This window comes from Azolla caroliniana, unplaced genomic scaffold, assembly GCF_043228905.1.
Source record: "Azolla caroliniana isolate FFs.n. ecotype wild unplaced genomic scaffold, voAzoCaro1.0.p SCAF_15, whole genome shotgun sequence".
Taxonomy (NCBI): domain Eukaryota; kingdom Viridiplantae; phylum Streptophyta; class Polypodiopsida; order Salviniales; family Salviniaceae; genus Azolla; species Azolla caroliniana.
Genome location: NW_028230450.1, coordinates 16,883,079 through 16,910,285, shown reverse-complemented (window position 1 = coordinate 16,910,285; position 27,207 = coordinate 16,883,079). Strand labels below are relative to the sequence as shown.

Genomic DNA, 27,207 nt, shown 5'->3' with positions numbered 1-27,207 from the left:
TTAAAGGCCAAGGAACGGGAACAGCTATTGGACAACCAGGAATTTGTTTATAGGTTGAATATGGGTATACTAAAGAGCTTCAGTATATGTGGAATCACATTCAGCCAATGTTGGCTGCAACATGATGTTTTTTAGAGGCCATAACAAATGCCATCTTTATTTGGTCCCTTTTTTTACGATATATACTTATGGAGTGGAAACTATTATGTACAATTTGTAGATTGCCTTTGGCATTGTTAATTTTAATACCAATGGAGCATATTTTTTATGGAAAAAAAAAAGGCTAAGGGTCGAATAGTGGGATTCGACGTACAAGGTACTGTCCCACAGGCGTGCCATGTGTTACCCGGCCGACAAAGGTGCAAAGACCAGAATGTGAAAGGGATGGTTATTCAGAATATATTTTAATTAAGTAAAGTAGATTATAGACGAACCGGAATTGGTATGCCGATTCGGATCCGGACCGGTTCCGAACAGGTGTCGGTTGGCACCGTTTTCGTAAGCAGCACCGGTGACCTATATAAAGGCCCGGTTACAATGTATAACTTTAACGGAGAATTAATGTAAGCTTCTTGTTTTTTCTTCACGTATTGATTACCATTCTGTATTAATTGTTATATCTTACGCGTGTAGTAAGTGTATACCTTATTGCTAAGTAGCCAATTAAGTCGAATTAATCGTTGTGTCTTAAGTTATGTCGCCGTAACACCCCTTTGGTGAAGTGTCTTCCGGAGACACCCTGTGTTAGGCCATTGTCCGGCCCTAAGGAATAACAATGTGCGCCACCGAGTTGGTCCCTCCTTGTGGCAGGGTACACATCCGAACTAGGACGAGAGGGGTTCGCATCGTCATGATATCCCTACTCTCCACGACTAGCTGGAACTGGTCATATCTGGAGTACAAGTCGTCGACTGAGTAGATCAACCTCCCCACGAAGGCCTCCGCAAACTCTTCAATTGTCGGCCCAATCCCTACGTTTCGAATGGTTACCTTGTTGACCGTCTACATGTCTTGAATGAAGCGTAGCGTGCCGTTCTTCTTCGGCACTGTAAACCACCGATTCGAGTATGGGGCGCTCGAGGGCTTGAGGATCCCCATCTCGATCTTCTGTTTGAGCAACTCCGTCAACTTCGGTATGTGAGCACTCAACACCAAAACCAGCTTGAGATTCCACGGTACGTGCGTTACCGTGAAGATCACCATTGGCTTCACGATCGTCGGGTCGACGCACCCGATCTCCCCCGGCGAGAGTGCAAAGGCTTTCCCGTGCCTTCCGAGCATCCTCCGAAACTAGTCTTCCTCCGTGGGTAGTAGGAAGCCACCCCCACTGATCTTGAGCTCCTGTAGCGTCTCGTTAGTGAATAGGTGTCCTATGCTGGCCGGATCTCGTAAACTTGGGTTGGCCGCGACCCCTTTCATCCGCTCCGAGTTGTCCTCTGGAAAGGGAGCCGCGACTGGCCTCACCTTCCGCTTCACAATCTTGTACTTCGTGGTTACTAGGGTTGTTCGATCCAGCCCGACATACATTTCGACCGAACCGACCGGAATTATCCGATCTTCACGTAGGTCCTCTTTGGCCAACCTTGCGATCTCCTTGAGAGTGTCATCAAATGAGACCGCGTCCACGACGCTACTGATCTCGTCGTCGGAGCCTAAGGCGCCACAGGCCTTCAAGCGTCTTTCAACCCTGCTTCTTCTTCCGGCCATCGATGACAGTTATGGTACAACCTCCATTAGCGGAGGACCAAAGTTTCCTACTTATGGTACAAGTGTGGGGTTACCTCCGGTCATCCGGACTACCGCAGGCCCAAGTCTTGATAGTCCTTTCTAATAATCCTCTCAACCTTTGCCGCTGAGAGAGTCCCGATTCCGCTCGTGGTTCGGCTGAACCGTCAAGAACTAGACGGAGTGCCGACCGTCTTGACTCTTCAACCTAGCGTAGGTTGAAACGTTGTTAGCACCTTTGTTTCCATTCGAGCTGTCGTAATGTAGGGTTCGCCGAGAATCACTGCATGGGAGGTCTCCTGCACGAAGAAGTGTTGATCGATCTCGAGATCCCCGACCGTCACCCGGATGTTTGGGCACACTCCGTGAAGCTCATCCATAGCGCGGGTCGCCGCGCATATCTTCCACCCATGCTTCGTATTGATCGGCCATTTACCCTTCTTGTAGAAGTCCATGGACATTAGGTTTATTTCAGACCCATGGTCAATCAATGCCACCACCGGTTCCTTTACGTCCCCGATCCAGACCGGGGTCTCGGTTGTTGCCCTCGCCCAATGTGGCTTCATGTAGTGGCTGTCCAGGAACTCATATTCTGTGGCCACCTCGTCAATGTGCGTTGCTCTCACCTCCATGGGCTTTTCCGGTTCTGGCTCTGTTGAGAGCCGCTTCCTTTTTACTACGTCCACGATAGAGTCGTGGAATTCCTTCTTCGCGATCCCCAACACCTCCCATAAGGTGAGCTCCACCCGGCTGTCGAGGATTCGTTCCTCCAGAACCTTATGCAGGTCCCTTGTCCGCTCTATTTCCGAGCCTAGCCAAAAATTTGGGGTTTTTGCCTTCCCTTTTTCCTGTCGGTTAACCGAACCGACGACGTCCTTTCTCGGCCCGCTCTCGATTTCGTACCGGTTCGAAGGTCCGGCCCCTCCGGCCTTCCCGGCCCGCTTATCTTCAACCAGAACTTCGTAGTTCTAGCACGCAGCTTCCACAAAGCCGATTTTTTCTTCCATTTGGTTCCCTCTTGGACCCACTTCTCCGCGCGGTCTGCCTCTTCCTTCCTTAGCCTCAAACCGGACAGGCCCTCTAGCAAGAGCGGCCAGAGTCCGGTATTGCTCCCGTAGCCTACGCCCCTTTCTTTGCCCATGCGGATCCCTATCGATACCGAATTGTGAAGGGCCTTGGCGTTCCGAGCCGCAGCTTCCTCCATTATTCTTTCCATGCCACCATGGTTAGTATTTACCTCCAGGCCCCTCCGCGTATCGTTGGCGTGCACCCGACCATTCCAAAGGTATACCACGTTATCTTTAAGGGCCTCAGCGAAATCGGCACAGTCCCTCTGGACGTGGCCAACAACGTCGCACCACATGCACCTCTGGTCGAATGGCGGTCTCCGATCGCGCGACTGACCCCCGTCATCCCTCGGTGCTTGGCGTTACGACCCGAGGAAATCCGAGCAGTCATGTGTCCCTCGGAATATTCCTCATCAACATCTCGGCCTTGTAGGCCGCCAGGTAGCTTGTTGCATCTTTCCCATTAAACAGGTCTATCTTGTCGACCATCGCTTCTATGGCCCTATCAAGGGTGCTCATGCCCTCGCGAGCGTTAACTAGGTGGTCTACAACCACCGCCATTGCTTCAACGAGTTCGCTTCCTCTCATCTTCGGACTCCTCTGCTACCCCCTTCGCGTCGGGTTCACCAAAGATGTCGTGGCTTTCCGCGAGTATGTGTTGAAACGAGCAGGACCATGGGGGTCTCGGACCAAGGAGTTAGAGGGAGTAGGAAGAGCAACCGCGACGGCGTGCCTGGTCGGTTACCGGAACCGGGATAGTGTATGTATAGGTTAGCAGTAGAAACCACGTCACATAGTTCACGGGTAGAGTGAGGAAATAGATACAAAGAAACAAAAATAGATATGAAACCCGACACGAGATGAGATCGACCCGAACTATGGAAACGAATAGATTAAGGCAAGCACAATACAACCGGGCTCGACCGCTTCAGAGCTGTGCGTTCTTCGGAGCACACCTTCCCTCCGCACACACACACTCACAGACAGATCCAAGAGCCTCTGGTCGGGAGCTCACGGGCTTCCTACGCGAGCAGAGGCTTCCTTACCTAATCATACATAAGAGAGAGAGAGAGAGAGAGAGCTCGGCCCACAAACCGACAACACTTCGTCCTCCCAAAACCGAATGCCTAAAACAAGCTCAAGCCTCCCCTTTTATAGCACAAGGGGAGACCGTTACATCGTGATCAGTGTTAGAGATCCCCCCCCCCCCCTTTCATTCCTTTATGTGCGTGTGGGACTTTAAAGTAACCCCCCTTTAATTCCTACCACCTAGTACTTACCATTCCTAATGCTATTTACATTATGTCTGAGTCAATATCACTTCCATTTGAGATCATGGCCATGGAAATGATTGTTGAATACATGCTTAAGGTTAAAAAACACTCTCGTGCATCGACTTCCTAAATTCACTTGGGAAGCTAGCCAAATGATGTAAAATACACATGAAATCAAATTTTTGAGTTCCAATTGGATGCAAGATATGGAAAAATGGTTTGGAAGATGGGATGCAACACATTTGCTTCATGATGCATCATTAGATCCCTCTATACATGTTAGAACCCATCCCCTTGTCTTTGATCCAAACCATTGCTTCCCTGCAACTTAGTTCACATGCATTGCGATCGATGTGAGACGAGGTGTTGGGGCACAAGTGATGAGATTAGGTGACTATGCACATCTTGCCCAAAACAAGTTAGGGAGCACGAGTATGACGTTTTGATGCAATGCTCTTTCTTTGCTCTGCTCACATTCGACCATGCTTTCCACACATATTTGACCAAATGCAATCCTTGCATGAATTTATCTCACACTCATAGTGGGAACTCTCTATTGCATGCAAAATTCATTCATAAAGTTCTTGAACATCGAGAGTTGTTACTCACTTTCACACATATTACATGAAAATGTAATATTTTTTGGTCTCATAGGTCATATTATATATATATTACACAATATTACAAGGGTCGGAAACCTAACAATGAGGTGAAATCCATAGAATGGATACATCATACAATACATGAACCTAGAGGTGTCTTGTACTCAACGAATTAAAAACATTGAACAAAAATAAAATATGAGAGATGCCTTGAGTTACAACAAGATACATAACGAGCATGTAAAGAGAACCAAAGTGATTTTGGGAAGATCACATATGGGAAATGGTAGATTGACCATAGTGGACTTGGTCGCAAGGCATCTAAAGTGTCCAACAAAGCCCAAACTTTGTACCCATGAAAAAAGTTGCATATGGTTGCAAAGACGCATGTAATTAACCAAACATCTAAAAAGAGCTTGCTAAAACTACGATGAAAAACCTTAGATCCATGTGATGTTGTAATGGTAGTTAAAAAAAACCACTCGCTGATCAATTCCATGTCAAAAGCACCATGCATTTATCAGTGCATTCATATTGTTTGCAAGTTACAAGAGAGAGTTTCCTAGTGTTAAGTGTGCACACCCACCCACACACACACAAACACCGTAAACCCTAAACTCTCACGAACGTTGGTGCATGAGCGCACACACACATGATGCAAAGTATGTTACACTAGCACACACGTACACACAAGGAATCTCTCTCTCTCTCTCTCTCTCTCTACTGAATGATACCAACAAAAGCCCTAAACCCACACATGCGGATACACACACTCTCCCTCGACATATATTGCAATGACAAGTTTGTGACATGAGAGACACACACACACAAACAAACAAACAAACAAACAAACATTGCTAGCGAATTCATATGCAACCCATCCATCGCAGATGTCTCTTGCTAAGCAAAACATGTGGGAGAAGCATATCATTTTCTTCTCACTTGTCATACGACATCATTGCAACTCAACTCAAACAGCGAAGAGCTTTTCGAGAGGAAGAAATGCCAAGAAAGAGATAGATTAGTAAACCCTCCCTAAAACCCTTCTTCAAAAAAACCCACAATGAAAGGACAAGGTGTGAAAGAAGAAGAAGAAGAAGAAGAAGAAGAAGAAGAAGAAGAAGAAGAAGAGGCTGAAGAAAAACCCCAGCCCAGAAAAGCCCTCTTTTTATAGTTCTCTAATTGTATGTAGTTCTCTCTTCATATTTGCACTCGAAGAAGATTCCCCCAACCATGGCAGCCCAAGCCCTCCTCCGTCATGGCATCCTCTCTTCTCTCTCTTCTTCCACAACAGAGGTATCTGTGTATCTCTGATCTTTCTTTTGGCTCCCTTTCTGATTTTGGGTTCTTGGTTTCATCAATGCAATCCTTCCATTTCCCCTCTCGAGCATGTTCTTTTTCTTCTTTTTGCCATTGATTCAATTTTCTTTGGTTTGGTGCAATGCTGAGCTTCCATTGTTTCAAAAAATAAATAAATTTTGTTTTTGTTTTTGTTTTTGTTTTCGGGTAAGCATTTGATTTGATTTTTTTTATTTTGTGTATATAGAGGAGGAAGACTTTGCAATCCTTCCATTTCATCCATTTCCCCTCTCGAGCATGTTCTTTTTCTTCTTTTTGCCATTGATTCAATTTTCTTTGGTTTGGTGCAATGCTGAGCTTCCATTGTTTCAATAAATAAATAAATTTTGTTTTTGTTTTTGTTTTCGGGTAAGCATTTGATTTGATTTTTTTTATTTTGTGTATATAGAGGAGGAAGACTTTGCAAGCAAGGAAGAATTCATATCTGTATTCCTCTGCAAGGACGGGTTTGAATCGCCCATCTGGGCTCATAGTGAGGGCAAGTGCTAAGGAGATTGTTTTCGATCAGAAATCAAGAGCTTCCTTACAAGCCGGTATTGACAAACTTGCAGATGTGGTTGGTGTCACTCTTGGCCCTCGAGGTATGTGATAAGTTACTCAATAAATCTTCAATGCCTGCATGTATGTGGATTAATATGTTTTGGCGTGTCTGGGTGTCAATCGTGTAATCTCTTCGTAGGGATTTTAATTTCATTCATTATATAGATTCTTTGTGGGGATCTAGGTTTCTTTGTGGTTTCTGACATGTAAGATTTCATATCGCCTAAACGTGAATGTGTGTTTTGCGCATGCATGCATGCATATACAAATGAATGTATAAGCATATGTAGTATATGCATATGAATGTATGCATGCTTGTCTGTATGAATGTATATTTGTACATACATATGTGGATGAAAGACAAAGAGCTAACACTTCTTGGAAGCCTGCATGGATGCATATTTGTTTGCATGTGGTGAAGACAGTTCTGAACGTGTTGCATTTTTCTGCTAACAATAAATTGTTAAAGTGGTGTGTCGTGCCTTAATATAGGCGAATTGTTGGACGTAGTAAGTAAATAAGAGTATCCTATTTGTAGCATGACAAAGAAAACAGTCTCTTTAACAGAGAGATGAGAATCTCACAAGAGAGACATAAAGAGCAATATATATGAATGTCCCTAAAAAATGACAAAGAGTGCAACTGGTTATGTTAACTTGTCTATGTAAGTAATAATAATCTGTCTTTCTACACTTGAAATTTAACCATGAAAATTCATTAATCACGCGTAGTGCCTGAAGTTTCTGCCATCTGAAAAGTGAAAGTATTTGCATGTGGTTGCGTTGATAAAGACACAGTTTACTAGAGAGAGGGAGGGAAAAGGAAAAAGGAAGTGAAGAGTGAGAACCAGACATGCAGATGTTTGATGTGTGCATGTGCGAGATAAAGGAGGTTGTATGAGAGGGATAATGAGAATTTTGTGAGAGATAAATTTTACTCAGAAATTATGTTCTTGATGCATGCCATGGTGTTTATGTGTGATGAGCATAAGAATGTCTCTGCTCATCTTTAAATGCTCTACTGCCACTTATCTACTGCATTAAAATATGACTTTCTTTCTTAGAAGCTTATGAGTTTTTTGGGGGATTCTCAAGGTCGCAACGTGGTACTAGATGAATTTGGGTCACCTAAGGTTATTAATGATGGAGTAACTATTGCACGGGCGATCGAGTTACCTGATCCTGCAGAAAATGCTGGAGCTGCTCTTATCAGAGAGGTATCTCCACTCTTTTGAGATGGATATTACATCCTGTTTTAGATGCTTTATTTGTTTGTTTTGTTTATCGCGAATATGTAGCTTTATCCACTCAGTGTTTGAACCTTGTGTTTTGATTGTCAAATGGTGTCGAAAGTAATTATTCTCGTGGGTTTCCCCAGGTGGCAAGTAAAACAAATGATTCAGCAGGAGATGGAACGACGACTGCTTCTGTCCTTGCTAGAGAGCTCATTAATTTAGGCCTTCTTACTGTGACTTCTGGTGCAAATCCAGTCGCTATAAAAAAAGGAATAGAGAAGACAGTCGTGTCCTTAGTTGAAGAATTGAAGAAGTCATCTCGGCCAGTGAAAGGTCGAGAGGATATAAGAGGTCCGTGGATTTTTTTGCATAAGTTTGTTGTTCCCATCCCATTTTGAACTCCTTTAGGAAACTTGGATTTGGGGTCTAAAAATTTGCAATAGAGAAGGATGAAACAGCTAGAACTGCAAGAAATATATGAGTAATTAAGCTATGCATATATAGCTAATTGAGAGAAACTATATAGAATTGAAGATTTTATCTGAAATTGAAAATTCATCCGTTAAACTCACAATTTAGCATGAAATTTTAAATTGAACCTGTAATTCTATTACTTTTGAAATTTGTATGGCTGAGTCTTTTGCATCATTTTGCAGCTGTTGCTGCCATATCTGCTGGCAATGATGATTCCATTGGCATAATGATTGCTGATGCTATCGACAAAGTTGGCCCTGATGGTGTACTTTCCATAGAGTCTTCATCATCTTTTGAGACATCAGTCACAGTTGAAGAGGGTATGGAGGTAGGTATACATGTTTTTTCCATTGATCTAGAGTCATGTATTATATCACACACTTAATGCGGAAGTTTTGTGTAGATTGATAGGGGTTTTATCTCTCCACAATTTGTAACGAATCAGGAGAAACTCACAGTGGAATATGACAATGCTAGAATTCTTGTAACAGACCAGAAATTAACTACCATTAAGGATGTATTGCCCATTTTAGAGAAGATTTCACAAATCAATGCCCCACTTGTCATTATTGCTGAGGATGTATCAGGAGAAGCCCTTGCAACTCTGGTGGTTAATAAGTTACGTGGTATAGTCAATGTAGCTGCTCTGAAAGCACCGGGATTTGGAGAGAGGCGGAAGGCACTCCTTCAAGACATTGCTATTGTTACTGGTATGAAAAATCTTGTTGCTTTTTTATATTGTTACAAAGTATTGTTTCTACTGTTACTATTTGAAAAGTTCTGTTGATATTACCAATCCTTATTACTGATGTTACTGGTGAAAAAGTTTTGTTGTTTTTACTAGCTTTAGGGCTCTTGTTACTCATGATAAGTTTTGTTTTGATATTACCCTTCTACTATTGTTACTGATGTGAAAATTTTCGTTGATATTACGAAGTCTTGTTGCTGGAGTTACTGGTATGAAAACTTTCTATTGTTACTGGTATGTAAGATTTCTAATGTTTCTGGTATGTAAAGTTTCTAGTGTTACTTATATAATTAATTAGTTTCTTTAATATTACAAAGCCTTGGCCCATGTTATGTATGGATGAAAGTTTTATGATATTAAATGTGGTTGAAAAATACAATGAAGTCATATGCATGGTTGTGATGTTGAACATGGTCGAGAAGTTTATTAATATTTATCTGGTTTAAAATGATATGATATGAAATATGACTATTTTATCCTACAGGTGCTGAGTTTCTAGCTAGTGATCTTGGATTGAAACCTGAAGACAGCACTACTGAACAGCTAGGGATAGCCCGGAAGGTTACTGTTACCAAGGATTCAACTACCATTATCGCAGATGCTGCCACAAAAGATGACATTCAAGCTCGAATTGCCCAAATAAAGAGTGAACTTGCAGAAACAGACTCCGTATATGATACGGAAAAGCTATCTGAAAGAATTGCTAAGCTATCTGGTGGAGTGGCTGTTATAAAGGTAGACATGTTTTCTAGAGATTTGCTGGATTGAAATAGATTTGACACATTATCAAGTAAAAAATGAATTGAAAGCTCTTCTGTAGGTGGGAGCAGCTACAGAGACAGAGTTAGAAGATCGAAAGTTAAGAATTGAAGATGCTAAAAATGCTACTTTTGCTGCCATTGAGGAAGGGATTGTACCTGGTGGTGGGGCGGCATATGTTCATCTTTCGGCCACTGTACCAGCAATCAAGGAAACTATAACTGATCCAGAAGAGAAACTTGGAGCTGATATAGTGCAAAAGGTGAATGTCTTAAAATTTTAGATGAAGAGCATTTTATTACAAAAAACATGCACTCACTTTGGATGAAGATCTACAAGAACATGATGGCGTCTGAGACCTGATAAAGATCATAATTGCCTGTGAGGCCTGAAAAAGATTACAAGAATATCAACGTCTCTAGAAGTCCAAAATTGTCTATGAAACTTGACAAAGATATATCAACGTCTCTAGAACATGATGGTCTATAGAAGATATATTTATGTCTCTAAAAGACCGCAATTGCCTCTGAGGCCTGACAAAGATTACAAAGATATATCAACATCTCTGGAAGTCCAAAATGGTCTATGAAACTTGATAAGGATTAGAACTGTTTAGTGTAACTCATCAATGTGACTAACAAAAGAATAATGTCTTTCTACTCTAGCTTCCTAAAACTGAATGGTTTAAAAGAATGTTCTTTAGATTCTAGGCAACTACTCTTTTTTACAAGACTTGACTAGCCCAACTTTATTGAATAAAGTCTTGCATAGAACTAAAATTTGATATAGAGAATATATGTATCTACATTTTCTCTCCTCCACCTGAAGATAAAAAATACAATTATAATACTGTTACAAGTAAAAATATCTTTAGATTAAAAGCTGACTTCTTTTTACTGTAAACAAAGAATTCTGGCTGGTCAATGCGCTTATAATGCTTCTCATTCATGAACATCCAAGGATTTAAGAACATAAAGAGAGTAGTCCTTCAAAGTTCAGTAAAACATGAAACCAGATTTTAAAATAAACATAAAGGAATATGTGGCTCTTAGCTTGGCATTATTTAAGTTGTTAACCTCATTGTCTACATTGTTTTTGTTTCCTTGCTGCAGGCCTTACTGGCACCAGCAGCATTAATAGCTAACAATGCAGGAACAGAAGGTGCTGTTGTTGTTGAGAAGCTCCTCGAGAGTGATTGGGAGATTGGGTACAATGCAATGACTGACAAGTATGAAAACTTGTTGGAAGCCGGTGTCATTGATCCTTCAAAGGTCACAAGATGTGCATTGCAAAATGCTGCTTCAGTTGCTGGAATGGTTTTGACAACACAAGCTGTGGTTGTGGAAAAGCCGAGGATAAAAGCTCAGACTGCTGCACCTGTATTTTGATGAAAGTCCAAAAGGACGTGTTGTTGAAGTTATCAATCTTCTTATTTGCATGGCATGATCATTTTTTAGAATTTTTTTCGAGGCATTATTATGTAAATGTTCTTGGGTGGATGGTGTTTTCTCGCCATGGTAGGCTATATAATCATGATTATTTGCGACAAATATAATCTATTATTGGAACCTACACTAGAATCTCAGGAGTAGAGGACCTCTACCTTGATGGGCACTTATTCAAGTGATAGGAATCATATGATTTTTTTCATGAACCATTATTTTGCAGCCTCTTTTGAGAAATAAAGTGAACAAGTATTTGCTGCTTACAAATGAGATGCAATTTTGCATCCCCAAGGAATGTGCATTTTGTATTGAAGGTAGCAATAACATGTAGCTTTTTCAACTGAATGTGATGCAGCTTTGCATCCTTTTACCAAAAATGTGCATTCTGTATAATGGTGGTTAATTGTTGGGTACATTGATGATACTGGTCCAGAGCATTGTGCATCTTTTGAAATGACATTGTATTTGCTGATTTTTACAGCTTTTGACAAAAACTGTATATCCAATTAAAATAGTTGAACAAATGTGTACTGCTTTTGATTTTTAGTGGTCCCAAACATTATTGAAATAGTGTGCTTGTATGTAGATTTGGTGATTACATTGATCATATTGTTTGAGCATGATGCATCTTAACTGAAACTGATTTGATAATAAGCTCTGGAAAATAATTGTATATCCAGTTGTAAAGAAAATAGTTGAATGGATTTGTGAATAGCTTCAATGTATTTACTAATTTTGATTTATAATAGTTTCAAACATGAAACCAAAGTTATATATCTGAAACACAGATTATTTTTATGAGCTATTGTCAACTATATATCTCTACATGTAGTAATTATTTGTGTTTATTAAAACCTTGATGCTTTAAGAAATTGCACCTTGCTTATTATTTTGTATCTTCTTATGATTTCTTTATGAGCTATGGTTAACTTTATTATTTAGTATCTACATATAGCAATCATTTGTATTTATAAACCTTGATGTTTTACCAAATTATACCTTGCTCATTATTTTGTATCTCTTTATATGATTTCCGTTCACACTAATCAACATGTGTAATTTGCTTAATAAAAAACTATATTCATTCCACACATTTCAGCGGGCACCTGCTCAACACTAGAGTGCAACAAACTTTGCTTTCCAATGTGAGATGTTCTAGTTTTGTTCAGTGCATGTTCAGTAAATGAGATATAGAAAGTGTATCTTTATAGACAGTTTGTGCCAGACCACATCAAGCTATCCAAATGTAAACATCAAATCTTGTCAAAAGTAATAGTTCTATTCTTATCCTCTCTAAGACATCAAATCTTGTCAAAAGTAATAGTTGTACTTTTATCCCCAGCTACAAAAAGATGATTCAGTGCGTCTCAAAACATAACATAAAACCTGGAAGCTCCTCCTGAAGAAGGTTGTACTTATTCCCAAACACGCATGAGACCATATTACAAATCAGACTCAGCTGGCTTACCGCATAGATCTAAAAGTATATCAGTGTATGTCAGTTCTAAAGCATAGACCCAAATAATAAACAACATACCTCACTTCTCAAAAGCTTTGGCCAAAACGGTAAGCAATCTATACCAATTCTAAAAAACATAGGTCTAAGCAGTAGTAATATCTCTCATCTAATAAATATGATTTGGGATGTAAACCTAAATATCTCTTTATAAGCATTACTTAGATCTTGCTTACTAAGAGATCTATGCTTTTAATAAGAGATGGGAAGGATGAAGATAAATCTCACAGCATTCACAAAACATTTAGTCATGGGACAGCCTTGGTTTCCTATTTCTCCACATTTGATTGGTCTTTACGATTTGCTTTGAGCTGTGTCCTGTTGATTCAGTAGAGTTTTTCATTTCTCCACAAAAACTCTTTTCTATAGATGACCACTGTAAAATAGAGCCTGTTTTGAAAGAAAAATACCCTACCCTTTCCTCATACAAAGAGAATCAAGCTGCTACATCACCGGGCAAATCTGTGCAAGGTTCTCAATTTCCAGATATTTTGTTCATCATTGCTGAGATCTTAAGCTTTCTATATTTCCTACCAGTACACAAAATTCAATACATTCGTTCAAAAATTTGCATCCAGAATGAAGAATTAGAATCGTCACTCTTTTCATTTCCCGCAACATGGAAGGACTACATATGAAAGTTCTGATATTATCTCGTTATTGTTATATCACGTTGAGTACTTGAATCACATAGGGCAAAAATGAACCTCCATATGGTTATCAATAGAATACCATCTAACCTACAATTCATTCTCTGCATCATTGCTGCCTGTTTTGCCATTGACAGCAACCAATTCAGTGTCAAATATGAGTGTTGCACCACCTGCAATATAATGTCAAAAGGACTTACATCATTACACAAATACCGCAGATATTTTCTAACCAAATTAATAGAAAAAATGCAATCAATTCAAGAGAACTTGTGTCTCATCATTGAGAGATGATCTCCAAGAGTTGTGTTAGCCAAATGCCAAACTTTAATTGTTCCTATACATTATCAAAATGATCCCTTAGGTGTCTTTCAAAATATGACAGATTTACGAAATTGGACCCCTGTTACGCATCTGCAAATTAAAAAGACATCAAGTTTGACCGATTCTGCATAGACAAAAACTCCAAAATTCCCCTCAAATTCCATTACTTCCCCAGACACCCTTGGTCAGATCCCTGAATGACAGATAGATTATAACATCTATGGGACATCTGGGATAAAAATGTGAAACATTTTTACATAGTATCTGTGGAATATAGTGGTGACTCTCGATGTTCAAGAATTTTGCCAATGAAAGCTACAATTAAGAGTGTGCATTGTGATTTTGAGAGGACGGTGTTTAAAGAAGTAGCCCTGGATTGACAACATGTTGAAAGCAAGCCTGAGAATGCAAGACATTCTATCAAAGTGTGATACTACTCCAAAAGTTGTTCAAGTCCAAAAAAGCATAGCCAATGAGTTCCCATACCTTTGCCTCAATGTCCCATGTCACATTTAAAAGAAGACAATGTTATAAATTGACCATATACTTGTTCAAATTGTACATATAATTGAGAAAAAGGCAACAAATTGACAATATAATTACTCAAATAGCAAATATATATGGTCTTTCAAGATTCACCAAGGGTATTTGGGGAAGTAAAGATGAACTGAAGGCTATTTTGGAATTCTTTCCAACTTTTTAATAACATTTTCTTTTATTGGGTCTCTGCTTTTTTGTTTTCACTGTTTTTGTCTATACATCTATAATGAACCCCACAAGATACATTTCAGATACCATTCTTCCTAGGAGACTTCATTGAAGGACTTTAGATATTATCTTGGGTTGATACAGCTTATAATTGTCACATGTAGGCTAAGGATCTGTCATATGTTGAAGATTAAATCAATTTCGTTTTTCGCATAACTTGGTTTTCTGAGTTCATCAATTGCCAAAACGTCACTATCATGGGAACAAATATAGAGCTTGACTTCATCTTTGAAGCATACTGACATGAAACTTGGAATAATGGTGAGTTGCCCATGAAGGCAGCTCCAATGTTTCAGACTATGAAGTTCACTCATGATAATGATTTGCAGTATGCACATAAGGTATGACACAATTTACAAAAGTTCTAATTTTCGTAATGGACATCTTATTGGGGAATATATTTTACAAAGAAATGAATGGAGATACATTTTTAAGAGAGGAAAAACAGAACTTGATAGTGGAAGTGAAATAAACAAGAATGAACATTATAACACAAAACAAGCTATTATTCCTTGAGCTATGAATTCAACCCATCTTGTTTTAATGGCATGCATTCTAAGTTCTAAAAAGAGCCATTGCCTTCTAACAATGAAAACAAAAACTTAACAAATCATCACAAACTAAGTTACGAATTAAAATTTCAAATTATCTAAAGAACTATGCAGCTAGTAACCACACAAAGATCTGATCTTTCTTGCCTGGAATTGTAGGTGGGGATCCTTGAGCACCATATCCCAATTTAGAAGGAATTTTCAACTTTCTTTTCTCACCAACACACATGCCAAGAAGTCCTTGATCCCAACCTAAGAATAAAGAAGGGTCAATTTACTGACATGCAGCGTATATGAGATGAATTGTTCATAGATACATCAATTTAAGATATGAACCTTTTATAACATGACCAGCTCCAAGTTCAAATTCAATTGGGTCACCCCTAGGGTAACTTGAATCAAATTCCGTTCCATCAATAAGGGTACCCTAGATGTAAAACAAGATAAACAAATTTCTTTAATACGACAAAACACCATCCCAGAGATGTCTGTGTGAGTTTGCACATAAATAAACAAATGATGCCTCTATAAATACATCAACTCGCCAACATGAATGCATTACCTTATGTGGAATAGAGTTCAGAAAAAAATGACATACCCTATAGTGCACTTTGACAGTGTCTCCTTTGTGAGCTTGTATTTCACAGGTTGTAGGCTTAAACTGAAATTTAGCTCAAAGAAGAGAGTAAGCACATAGGTTTTGTCGATGAAATGAGCCGAATCCCAAGTACAAATACATGTCTAGAGATAACAACAGCAATCTTCTTACCTTGACTCCGATTTGCAGTTCCTTGACTTCACCTTCCTGCTTCTTAGAGATGCCTGCAAGTAAGAAAATTTTCTCAATTAACGGATCTCTCCCTCTCTCCTCTGCCTTTTGTCTCCCCTTTCTCCTTCTCCTTCTCCATCTCCTTCTCCTTCTCCCTCTCCCTCTCCCTCTCCGTTTTCTTTCTGTCTCGCGCAATCGTACCTTGTGAGATAAGGATTGTTGAGATTATTATGCATAGGAAAGATAAGAGCAAATGTGATCGAGAGGGGGCCATCGCAATCTCTCTGCGTCTGAGTCTGCGTCCGTGTGTCTTCGGAGACTCGATCGATCTGCTTTCAAGACAGGAGGCACTGTCGACATCATGAAATGAAGCTCTGTTTCTTCTTCTTTCTAGCGGTTTTGGATATTTACATAAATGCCCCCCCTCTCCATCATTATTACGTCTAGGGCCTAAGGCTATGATTTACAATATAACAATAATACCCTTGTGTGTGTTTTGTGTATGTTTGTTTTTGTACCAGTCTCCTACTAACTTGGATCCATCTACCATGCAAACTCGGCACCTTGTCAAGCGCCGAAATGTGACACACACACACATATAGACTATATCTATATCTATATATTATAGAGAGAGAGATTGATTGGTCGATGTTACAAAGAAACCTATCTCCCCTGCATTCTGCTACTAACTTGGATCCATCTACCACGCAAACTCGGCACCTTGTCAAGTGCCAAAATGTGACACATATCTATCTATCTATCTATATCTATATCTATATAGATTGATTGGTTGATTGATAGATGGATTGGTAGATAGATAGATTAGTTGATGTTACAAAAACGCCTATCTACAAAACATGCATTTTCTCTGTGTGTTTCATTCTCCAGAATCGTCATCTTTTGAGCTTTTTCATGCATGATTATGAAACTACCCTACAAGACTCCACTTGTTATAGCGAGTTACCTATTATAACCTCTTGATTATATTTCTTGTGTACATTGAAATTGTGAAGAGCAATGAAGACCCATGAAAACCCGCCCATTTGTATCAACAAATGAGATCACCTTAGGCTTTGATGTCTCACAATAGAGGTAGGGAACAACACATATTGTTAGCTAGTCTAGCGGTAGCTATAAGGAGGTTGCAACATCCTAGGTAATTACTAGTTAATCCATAATATAAATGTTACCTTTACTTACATCAAATCTAACCATGTGCATAAAATTAAGTGCTTGACTAAAAAAATAGTAGTGATAGTTGTCATCGATCTTAGATGCATACTCCACCACGAGTTGGTCCAAGGTATGGTAAGATATCCATGTCAATCATGCACCTTTGTGTGTGAACACACATTTATTTATGCACATATGTGCTAAAGTCCATGCTTATAATAAAAATGGACGAGAGAGAGCTTGAAGTGGATAGATCTATCAACACATCATGAAGCAAATGTAGAGAGAGAGAGAGAGAGAGAGAGATTTAGATTTAGAAGTTTTGGTAAGGTTGCCCAATGGAGACTAGGAGATCATATGGGTTCAACCCCTACATTCCATAGTGGCATCTAGTGAAATAAGATATATCTATGAAGTAATAGAGAGGTGAGAAAATTAGGTTTTGAACCCAAGATGTAATGCTAGTAGTGTAAAGGATTTACCACTAGGGTAAGCTAATTATGATGAGAGAGAGTAAAAAAACATTGGGTCACAGGCTCAAATGGTCGTGTCAATTGTTTAGAGGTAGGAGGTTGTCGATCGGATTGGTACATTTTGACATGTAATTACACTGATATATTGAAATGTGATATGGTGTTTGATGCATTATTGATACGGTGTGAACCAGGCAGGTTAAGGCAGTTAGTTGAGAGGGATTCTTGAGAGGAAGCGAATGAAAGACAGAGAGAGAGAGACATCAAACCCTAATACTGTTGGAGGGGATGTAGTACACACGAATCCTTATGCAACTCTTGAACAATTAGTTAGTACATTCATGAATACACTTGCTCATAAACAACAAGTTCTTACTAAAGGTGCTAAATGAAAGTAGTATCATGGAATGTGCGAGGGGCATCTTCTCCTCATAAGAAATATATATTATGGAAAACTTTATTTGATAAAGAATGGGATGTTTTATGTACAGTTAAACATAAGCGTCATGATTTATTAGGATCTGTGCTACATTTGTGTGGATATTCTGCATATTATGCAGGACAGTTATCACATCATTACTCATGGATTGTCATGATTATTCATGATTTGTTTTGTCCACATATAGTCTATAATGATACATATGGACTTTTTTCGTGATGGAAGTCAAGTATTTTGAGGATTTGATATGGTTGGTAGGAATCTATGCACCCAATAATGCTAATCAACGCATTGAGTTATGATCTTCAATGTATCCATGGTTATTAGTGGGCCGTGTTGGTTTGTTAATGGGCGATTTTAATATGTGTGTTGATGCTTCACAATCTACTTCACGAATTCTCTTGAGCAAGCAGTTTGGGACAATTTGGCATCAGAGGTTTTGAAGTTGGATGTACGGAAATGGTTGCATTAAGATGAGGTTGGGTTTACATTTCAGTCTATGCAATATATGGAAACATGGAGTAGGTTAATGTATGTTATGCATGATGAGCCCTTTTTGCCAGAGATGCTTAAATTGTTAATTATGCAAGAGGTTGTGACATTAGATCATTTTCCCATATGTTTTGAGTTCAATAAACATGGGGTAGATATGTACAAAACATTGCTTGATCGAGTTCCTTTGAGGTTTAATTCTTCGTTATTATTACATTCCTTATTTGATGTCTATATGCAACAAATTTTTGGGCATGTTTTCAGAACAAGTTATTTCAAAAGGATGGCGTGCATGGGATACAACACTACAAAACATCAATGATATTCACCGTATGTATGGTATGGCTAATGCTAAAAGACGTAAGAAATTGATTGATAAGTTTTCATATATTCTTACGCGATGCAATGTACTATTGATTAATAATCCACATGATGAAGAGCTTTTGGATGTTCAAGTTCAAGTACAGGACATTGTGAAGAATTTGTCAAGTCAAAGTTATCAACAGACAATACTACGTCAATTAAAGGAGGGATTTATAGACAATCAATCACAATCTCATATGTTTTTTCAAGGATTAAGACCACCATATGCTCGTTCAAATGTGGTACAAATTAAGATAGGGGATAACATTGTTGTAGACCCAATCAAGGTTATGAGTTATGTATTACTCATTTTAAGAATTTGATTGGGCCAGAGTTGATTATTAATGAGGATGTGTTGAAAGCACGACAAGAGTTTCATAATGTGATTGGGAGTGTCGTGAATACAAATATTTGTCAAGAATTGGATCCTGATTTTGAAGAAGCTGAGGTGGAAAAGGTATTGTTACACCTTCCAAATAGTAAAATCCCTAGTTGGGATGGTGTTACAAATGATGTTTTTAAGAAGTATGTTGGCATGCTTAAGAGTCCATTCACACATAAAGAGAAGAAAATGAGAGAGAGAGAGAGAGAGAGAAAGAAGAGAGAAGAAGTTATTCATCCATCTCAATAGGGTTTTATTACAGGTAGAAATATATTGCATAATGTTTTGAATGTTCAAATGGCTACTGATTATGCTCAACATACACATCAAGAAATGGTTATGGCGCAATTAGATTTTGAAAAAGCATATGATCTTGTTAATTGGTCTTTCCTCTCAGGTGTGATGTATAATATGGGGTTTGGTCCTCGTATGCGTCGACTTATCTTTTTGCTAGGGAAAAATGCAATCTCCCGTGTGATGCTTAATGGCGGAGTTACTCCGAAAGTGTTTCTTACTAGATCCGTGCGGCAAGGATGTCCACTAAGCCCATTGTTATTTTCTATTGTTACACATCCTTTATTAGTAATGTTGTCAAATCTTGCGGCTGATGGTGATATTGTGGGTTTGCATCTTCCTTCTGGTGGACAATTGGTGGCACAAACATTGGTTGATGATTCTTTTATGTTTTTACAAGCCTCAAAAGAAAATCTTGAAAGGAGTATGGAAGTTTGGGATCAATTTGCTTTGGTTCCAGGGTTGTATATCAATTGGAGGAAGTCTCGCCTTATTTTTTGTACGGAGAGTGATTTGGAATGTTTGGGATGGCGAAGATTAGTGATTACACGAGGACCAATTTATCAACATTTGGGTTATCCATTGGTTGTTGATGTTACAAATGTTCAATTGATTGATTGGATTGGTAGTGAATTGAAGGACAAATTAATGTATTAGAAGTCTCAATCATGACCCTTTCATGTACGACTCAAAGTGGTGCAATGTATCTTGATACCCATGTTATTATATTTTTTACCTTTACTACCTTGGACTAAGAAGGCATTACAAAACATGTTGTAACCTATTCGGTTCATGTTGTGGCAGAAGGGAGAAATGATGGGAGTTACATGGATTTCATGGGACCATTTGGCTACTCCTAAAAGGTTAGGTGGTGCAACAATATTGGATTTGGAAAGACATTTGATGGCTCATAGATTTGCATTATTACGAGATATACGTCAAGAAGATAAACCATGGATATCTATTATGCAATATTTTATGGAGCATGAAGGATTGGTGCACAGGAAAACAAAGATTCAAGCATCATGGTGGTCATTACTCGATGGAAGTATTCCTCTAAATATTCGACATTCTGTATGTGGACAACATTTGGTAAGATTGTGGCAAGATGCATTATCTCTTCTTGAATGGGGACCATCAAGTGATCGAGAATATTGTAATTTTCTTCTCGAGTGCTGTTTTGGCATGGGAAAGAGAAGTTGAGATCTCAATTCAATCGTTTATTTCGACTAGGGATTGTACATTTGGAAGATTTGGTTGATAATGAATCTCAAAGGTCGTCGGATTTTGAAGATGCCAAGCGATGGTTATGTATATCCCCCAAATTATGGATTTATTTGGGAGGAATTGCAAGATATACCATTGTTGCAAGGATCATTGCCATTGAAAACAAATTTTGCACACGTGGGGATCATTTTCCTCAAATGCATATTCAGGTTTTATAATAGCATTACAGAACGCCCCTCTCCCTACTATAGGCATATATGATAGGTAGAGGAGACTAAGAAGTGTTGTAACTTGTAACTAAGTGGATTTTACATACAATTAATATAATTGTGTGCTTTTACCCAAAAAAAAAAGAGAAGAGAAGGAAGTGGAGGGGTATTTTTAGGAATTTCTGAAACTTATGAAGGGAAGGGTATTTTGGGAATTTTGAAATTTGTTGTCCCCCACAAAAAACCCTACCGCCGGCTACGATGCAGAGCTTGCTGAACATCCCATCAGATTAGGGTTTCTGAGCAGAGCTTGCTTCGCCATATCTCAGAAAACGAAGAGGAAGGAGGAGGAGGAAGAAGAAGAAGAAGAAGAAGAGGAGGAGGAGAAGAAGAAGAAATAGGGAGCAGAAAAGAAAGAGAAGTAGAAGGATACGAGCAGAAGCTTCGAGAGATGGGCGTGGTTCGTCTCCGCCTAGCTAGATTTGGTCGCAAGAATGCTCCTTTTTATCGCATCCATGCGGCTGATAGCCGTTGCCCCCGTGATGGGAAATTCTTAGAGAGAGTCGGCTTCTATGATCCTAGACCTGGTATGCTTTGTCAAATCCTTTCTTTACTCTAATTTCTATGTCCTATTGCTCCTGTCCCAGATTTAAGTCTTTAGAAGTGGTCAGATTGTTGAAAGAAAAATGATTGAATACTATTTTTCATCAATGCAGTAGAAATTTAGGGCGAACAAATGATTTTTTTTTCATTAATCAAAATAGTTTCCTACTGATATTAAATATGAAAATTTACATACATACATACATACATACATACATATATCTATCTATTTATATATGTATGTATGTATAGATATATTCATGAAATCTATGAAAAGAAACAGACAAAGTCTTATGCCAGAAACAACTGCTCCATCATGCCTTCATTCCTTCAAATATCCACTAAATTGATATTAAATATGAAAAATTACATACATACATATATCTATATATGTATTTATGTATATGTATGTATGTATAGATATATTCATGAAATCTTTGAAAAGAAACACACAAAGTCTTATGCCAGAAACAACTGCTCCATCATGCCTTCATTCCTTCAAATATCCACTAAATTCTCCTTATTTCTCCAAATTCTCTCAGCCAACACTCATAAAAGAGAAAAGGGGATGAATCAATCATATAGCTCGTAAAAGAGCCAATAAAATTTATCATGAGGGGGTTAACCAATGGAATTTGGGCAAATAAAGAAAATGTTTGGAGTACTTCCTTTGTTTTTATTATGAACCAGTGTTATGAACAAAATCAGGCGAAGATTTCCCGGCTTTGATAAGTACATTGATTTTGGAATGCAATTTTCTCATGTTTTTATCTGGTTAAAAGTGTAGGTACGTTTATAAATTCCTGAAAAATTAGATTTTATGAAGAGAAACATGTAATATTTTAACTGAGTTTAGATGAAGGCAACAATTGAAGACCAGGACATGTAGTGATTTAAGCTACATTATCTCTATTACGTCTACTTAGAATTCTTTTCCAAGCGAAGGTTTCTCAATCTCTTAGTTCTACGTGATCCTTTGATCATGTAATCTAGCAAGGTGGCGAAATGGGATAACTTTTTAAATATTGCCCTAGGATTACAGGTGGTGTATAAACAGTTAATCTAGATGTAGTATCTAACCTATAGATAATGTGAGGCCCATAGGCTACTGCTAGTAAGCTAGAAGTAGAGGAGCAACCCAAAGGTGAAGATAGATTAACTAGTGAGATTGGGCAGGTAGGTTTTGTACGATACACAGAAATGGAAGAAACTCGATGATGTTAGAGGAATATAATCACCAGGTAGACTTATAAAAATATAAGATAGGCATGCAAAAACGTAGAAAAACATGTAAGGTCTACAAAAACATATCCTTAACTGTTCGAAACCTATAGGATTACAGGTGGTGTATAAAAAGTTCATCTAGATGTAGTACTAACCTATAGATAATGTGAGGCACATAGGCTACTGCTAGTAAGCTAGAAGTAGAGGAGCAACCCAAAGCCGAAGATAGATTACCTAATGAGATTGGCCAGGGAGGTTTTGTACTATACATAGAAAGGGAAGAAACTTGATGATGTTAGAGGAATATGATCACCAGGTAGGCTTATAAAATATAAGATAGGCACTACAAAAACATAGAAAAACATGTAAGGTCTACAAAGACATATCCTTACAAAAACACCCACCTATACACCTAGATATTTGTGGATCTTTGCACGTTTTGGTTGCCCAGGACCACTACATCTGAGTTTCAACTGGGACTACTACTACCCTGAATATAGAAAGCTACTATGCTTTAGTGTGATAGTAGTTGGAGAAATGATGTGGGATGAATGAGTTCATCTCTTGGCTAGCTTTTTTGTAGAGTTAACACAACAGGTTAGAGCATAAGAAGTGGTTTATTCTATTTTCTGTTCAAAACCTTTCCAAGTATATTTAAATATGAACTGACTTTTATGTGTACGAATTTCACTAGAATCTACATTATAACGAACGAACAAAAGAAAATTTGTAATAGCATATTGTATAACCTGTAAAAAAGGAAGTGGGGGAAAAGGGAATGGGATGAGTTCCAAGTTTCCAAAATGAGGAAGCAGAGTGATAAAACTAAACTTTTTCTTTGTTAAAAAACTATGAAAGCATTCCTATTGAGTGAAAAAGAATATACATCTAATGCACTTCGATTGCTGAATAAATTCATCTTACATCAAACATTCTCATTTAATTCAAGTTGGCATTTTGCCAATTTATCTAAATGGATACAAGATTGAACTCCCAATCTAATTCATCATCATCTCTCTCCCCATGAAGACGTCTATATCTTTGTCTTTGTAGTTAGTTTCTCATAGAAGAGAATGAAAAAGATGTTTGATCCTCAATGACAAGTCTACTACTAGATGATTTAGCTCTAAATGATCCTCTGTAATGGACTGAAGCTATAAGATTCACTTGTATGATGGAGTAGATATCCCACTTCACTTGCAGGATCTAAGGGAGAATGCAGAGAAGGATGTTGTTTTGAAAATTACTCTTAATTTAGTACTTCTTTAGTACCCAAAGAGATGTTTTTTCCTCTTCTAGGAAACATCATGAAAAATGTCTGTTTTCGTTTCATGATACTATGTTAATAGACTAAAATGGCCAAGAATACCCAACAGGAGGTTACCACAGAAATTATTGACGATGGGAATAATGAAAGAAGTGAAATGAAATGAGTAAAATACTTAAAGGCTGCATGCTACACTGCATACTTTGCCCTTTATGGGGCTTAATTGGAAGAGCAATATCTGTACATCATCCATCATAGGCCGGATTGAGACGAAAATATTTCCATAGCATTGAAGTTTTGCCAAAGTGTGTGATAATGGTTGGATTTGGTTATGAAAAGAGAAACAAACTAAACATTTACCAGTTTAAATAAGGGAAAATATGTTGGAAATGTAATGTTTTCTTATGTTCTGGCATGTACAAATCATTATACCTTCACTTTCCCTGACCTGTGCAGCAAAATCTTTATAGATATAGATATTAGAGAGAAAATATTTTCTTAACCTCTATAGATAGGCCAATGAACTTATGGATATAGCTTTTGGTCAAGGATGGAACAAGATGATGAAATTATAGCATTGTTTGGTGTGATTGCAAGTTGAGATGGACAGTAGATAGGGGAAAATATGTTGAGAATGCCATGTTTTTAGCTTTTTTGTATATGAAAATCATGATACCACTAGTTTCCCTTAATTGTGCAGCAAATCGTTATAGCTTTAGGGAAAGGGATGGAATGAAATGAAGTAATTATAACATTGCTGGGTGTAATTGCAAGTTAAAGCATGATAGGGAAAGTGGCAAGTTCTAGTTCGTCTATGGTGCTAGATTTTCCTGCCAGAGCTAACAAAATAGATCATTATAGCTTGAAGACAAGGGATGGTGGAAAATGCTGCAATTATGCATTGATGAGTGTAATTGTAAGCTGAAGCATGACATGGCATGCTTTTTGTTTCTGTATAAAGTGTGAAGCCGTTTTTTGGTTCCTTTAGGTTATATTGTCATGCTATAACTAAAAATTTAATGGTTACAAGAGAGATACTATCTTTCATTCTATTCTTTCCATTTTCCCATACTACAACCTACTCCAGTTAAGAACTTTTCAAATTAGGTTAGTGTACCAATCAGTATTAATAACGTGATATTATGATAAAGGACATACATAGGTAGCATGGCACAAATTTTGATATAATAATAGGTGATGCATATAGCTATAGCTTATAATTTTGTTGTTCACTTAGTCATAGCAACTATGGTAAGTGACAGTTTTACCCTACTTAGATTGTGAAATAGGTAGATTCTAGGTGTGTAAGTCGATTTGAAGACCCAAGTGCTAGCCACATGCTATTGATGACATATGATAAGGCAGAAATCAGAGATCCTTTATTTACCTCTTCTGGGTTATACATTATTGCACTTAAGTACTGCCTATGTTAGTGTTTGGGAAAGACTTATATACTTCTTCGTTTATAATGAGTAACAAATTGTGTTTATAGGACTCTTGTAGCAAGAAATAAAAGCAATGTCTGGGTAATGTCTTATTTTTACAGGTAAGGATGGACACAAGAGAATTGCACTGAACTTTGAAAGAGCAAAGTAAGTTCCCTGACCTTTGGTCCAGTCAGGCATCATTCCAGTATCTAATATTTTTTGTTTTTTGCTCTGAGTGTTAAAACCATTCTTTGTAGATAAAAGTGACAATACTATTTATGCTCCTTTTATCTGGTAGATATTGGCTGTCTGTGGGGGCACAACCTTCAGACACTGTAAGGCGTATTTTCTTTATTGCTGGTTTGCTTCCAAAGCCACCGGTTCCTCAGATGCCCAAGAAGGGTAAATATGGGTTAGCCAGTGTTCTTGAAGAAGAAGAGATCAATCCTGAAGAAGATGACCTAGAAGTTCCCTCTGGAGAACCCGAGCTTTCAGCTTTATGAAGTTCATGACATTTACACTATTCTAGTGATTTATACATTTTCCTCCAGGGAAACCTGAGCTTTCTGCGCTATGAAGTTTGAGATGCGAACACTGTTCTAGAAGTTCTAACCAAAGGATTCCATGCAAATTTGTCTCTCCTCGGAATCTTCTCCTTTTTGCATCTTCACAACTGCCTGCCTTTGTGTGGCCTTGTTGAAAAGTCCTAAACCTCACCCAATAATAAAGATGAGTGTGTGATTATTAAGGTCGTGAAACCTGAATCAAAATTTCACTAGCTTGGCTTGGTACTCTAATGTTTATGCAATATATGAGGTCTGATAACATGTGGTAACATCAACATATCCTGTTTACAAACCTACATGTCCATAATGGGACAAGGTGATTGTTTGCAACCACCCCATAATGTTTGAGATTAGATTCAGACTAGAACGTTTACTGTAGCAATAGTTTGTTGAAATTTTGTGTAGTTTTTTAAGGGGACAATTTTAATCTGAATGAGGTATATAACAAATTCTCCTAATACAACTTAATGATATATGTTCTAGTGTGAGGAGTAAATATAATGCACTCACTGTCTTCCTTTTGTGCTTTTGTTTTCAACAATAAGTGATTCTTTGTTATTGTTTTGCAAAACTCTTTGCTTTATTGCAACTTCCTTTCTTGCATGTGATTAGTCTACTCTCAATTTTCGTAGAGCTACCCTCCATCTTGTAAAGAAGGTATATGCCGACTAGGAGTGTGGGAGCTAGATCACCTTCTTGTCAGCAACTTCTTGGTGTTTATATTATCATTTGTATCTTCAAAGTTTAGTTTTATCAATAAATGATACCAATACTACCATAGTTGATAGGGATTTTAACAAAGGTAAGACAAGTGGAGGCATGACATGGAGCTAGAAAGAACTACAAACTAAATTGATTCTTCATGCATAAATTTTCTATTTGTAGGTCAGACGAGATGAACGTTAATAAATTATTGTTTACATTATACATGCATGCCATATTCAATGAATCTATGGAACAATTGGAGTGCGATTTTAGTTGAAAATCATAGCACTGTCCATTACACTTGCATCTAAAAGAGGTAAACTATAAAATGTTTTCTATGGCTAAGTTACCGTGGTGGTCTAAAGGGACAATGAATATCATTGTGATTACACTATAGAAGAACATACGTCTTCGGCATGGAATCACATACTGCAAAGAGATAGGGAGGTGCCACAATCTGAATCTGAATGGTCGTAGCTCATATGGCTACTAAGAGAATTCTGTTTTTACAAGCAACATTTCAAAGTAAACCCAGGCAGAGTTGGAATATGTGGTAGG

At 38.2% G+C, this 27,207-nt stretch overlaps 3 protein-coding genes across 3 annotated transcripts; 2 read left to right on the top strand and 1 right to left on the bottom strand.

The window, feature by feature from the left end:
- The first annotated feature begins 5,837 nt into the window (after nt 1–5,837).
- On the top strand, nt 5,838–11,497 carry LOC147854851 (ruBisCO large subunit-binding protein subunit alpha-like). The gene is made up of 9 exons (XM_087331036.1): nt 5,838–5,964; nt 6,416–6,608; nt 7,662–7,783; nt 7,945–8,152; nt 8,458–8,603; nt 8,679–8,985; nt 9,508–9,758; nt 9,844–10,044; nt 10,895–11,497. Exons 1-9 carry the CDS (start codon nt 5,902–5,904, stop codon nt 11,168–11,170), a joined length of 1,767 nt encoding a protein of 588 aa, XP_087187162.1. The 5' UTR covers nt 5,838–5,901; the 3' UTR covers nt 11,171–11,497.
- A 1,826-nt stretch (nt 11,498–13,323) lies between these two features.
- LOC147854850 (FK506-binding protein 2-like) lies at nt 13,324–16,139 on the bottom strand. The gene is made up of 6 exons (XM_087331776.1): nt 16,007–16,139; nt 15,806–15,858; nt 15,635–15,697; nt 15,373–15,463; nt 15,184–15,288; nt 13,324–13,566 (listed from the first exon to the last, which is right to left on the bottom strand). Exons 1-6 carry the CDS (start codon nt 16,077–16,079, stop codon nt 13,484–13,486), a joined length of 468 nt encoding a protein of 155 aa, XP_087187902.1. The 5' UTR covers nt 16,080–16,139; the 3' UTR covers nt 13,324–13,483.
- Nucleotides 16,140–21,242: 5,103 nt separating this feature from the next.
- On the top strand, nt 21,243–26,196 carry LOC147854849 (uncharacterized). The gene is made up of 3 exons (XM_087331530.1): nt 21,243–21,444; nt 25,498–25,543; nt 25,677–26,196. The coding sequence occupies exons 1-3, from the start codon at nt 21,309–21,311 to the stop codon at nt 25,879–25,881; spliced, it is 387 nt and encodes a 128-aa protein (XP_087187656.1). The 5' UTR covers nt 21,243–21,308; the 3' UTR covers nt 25,882–26,196.
- Nucleotides 26,197–27,207: the final 1,011 nt, after the last annotated feature.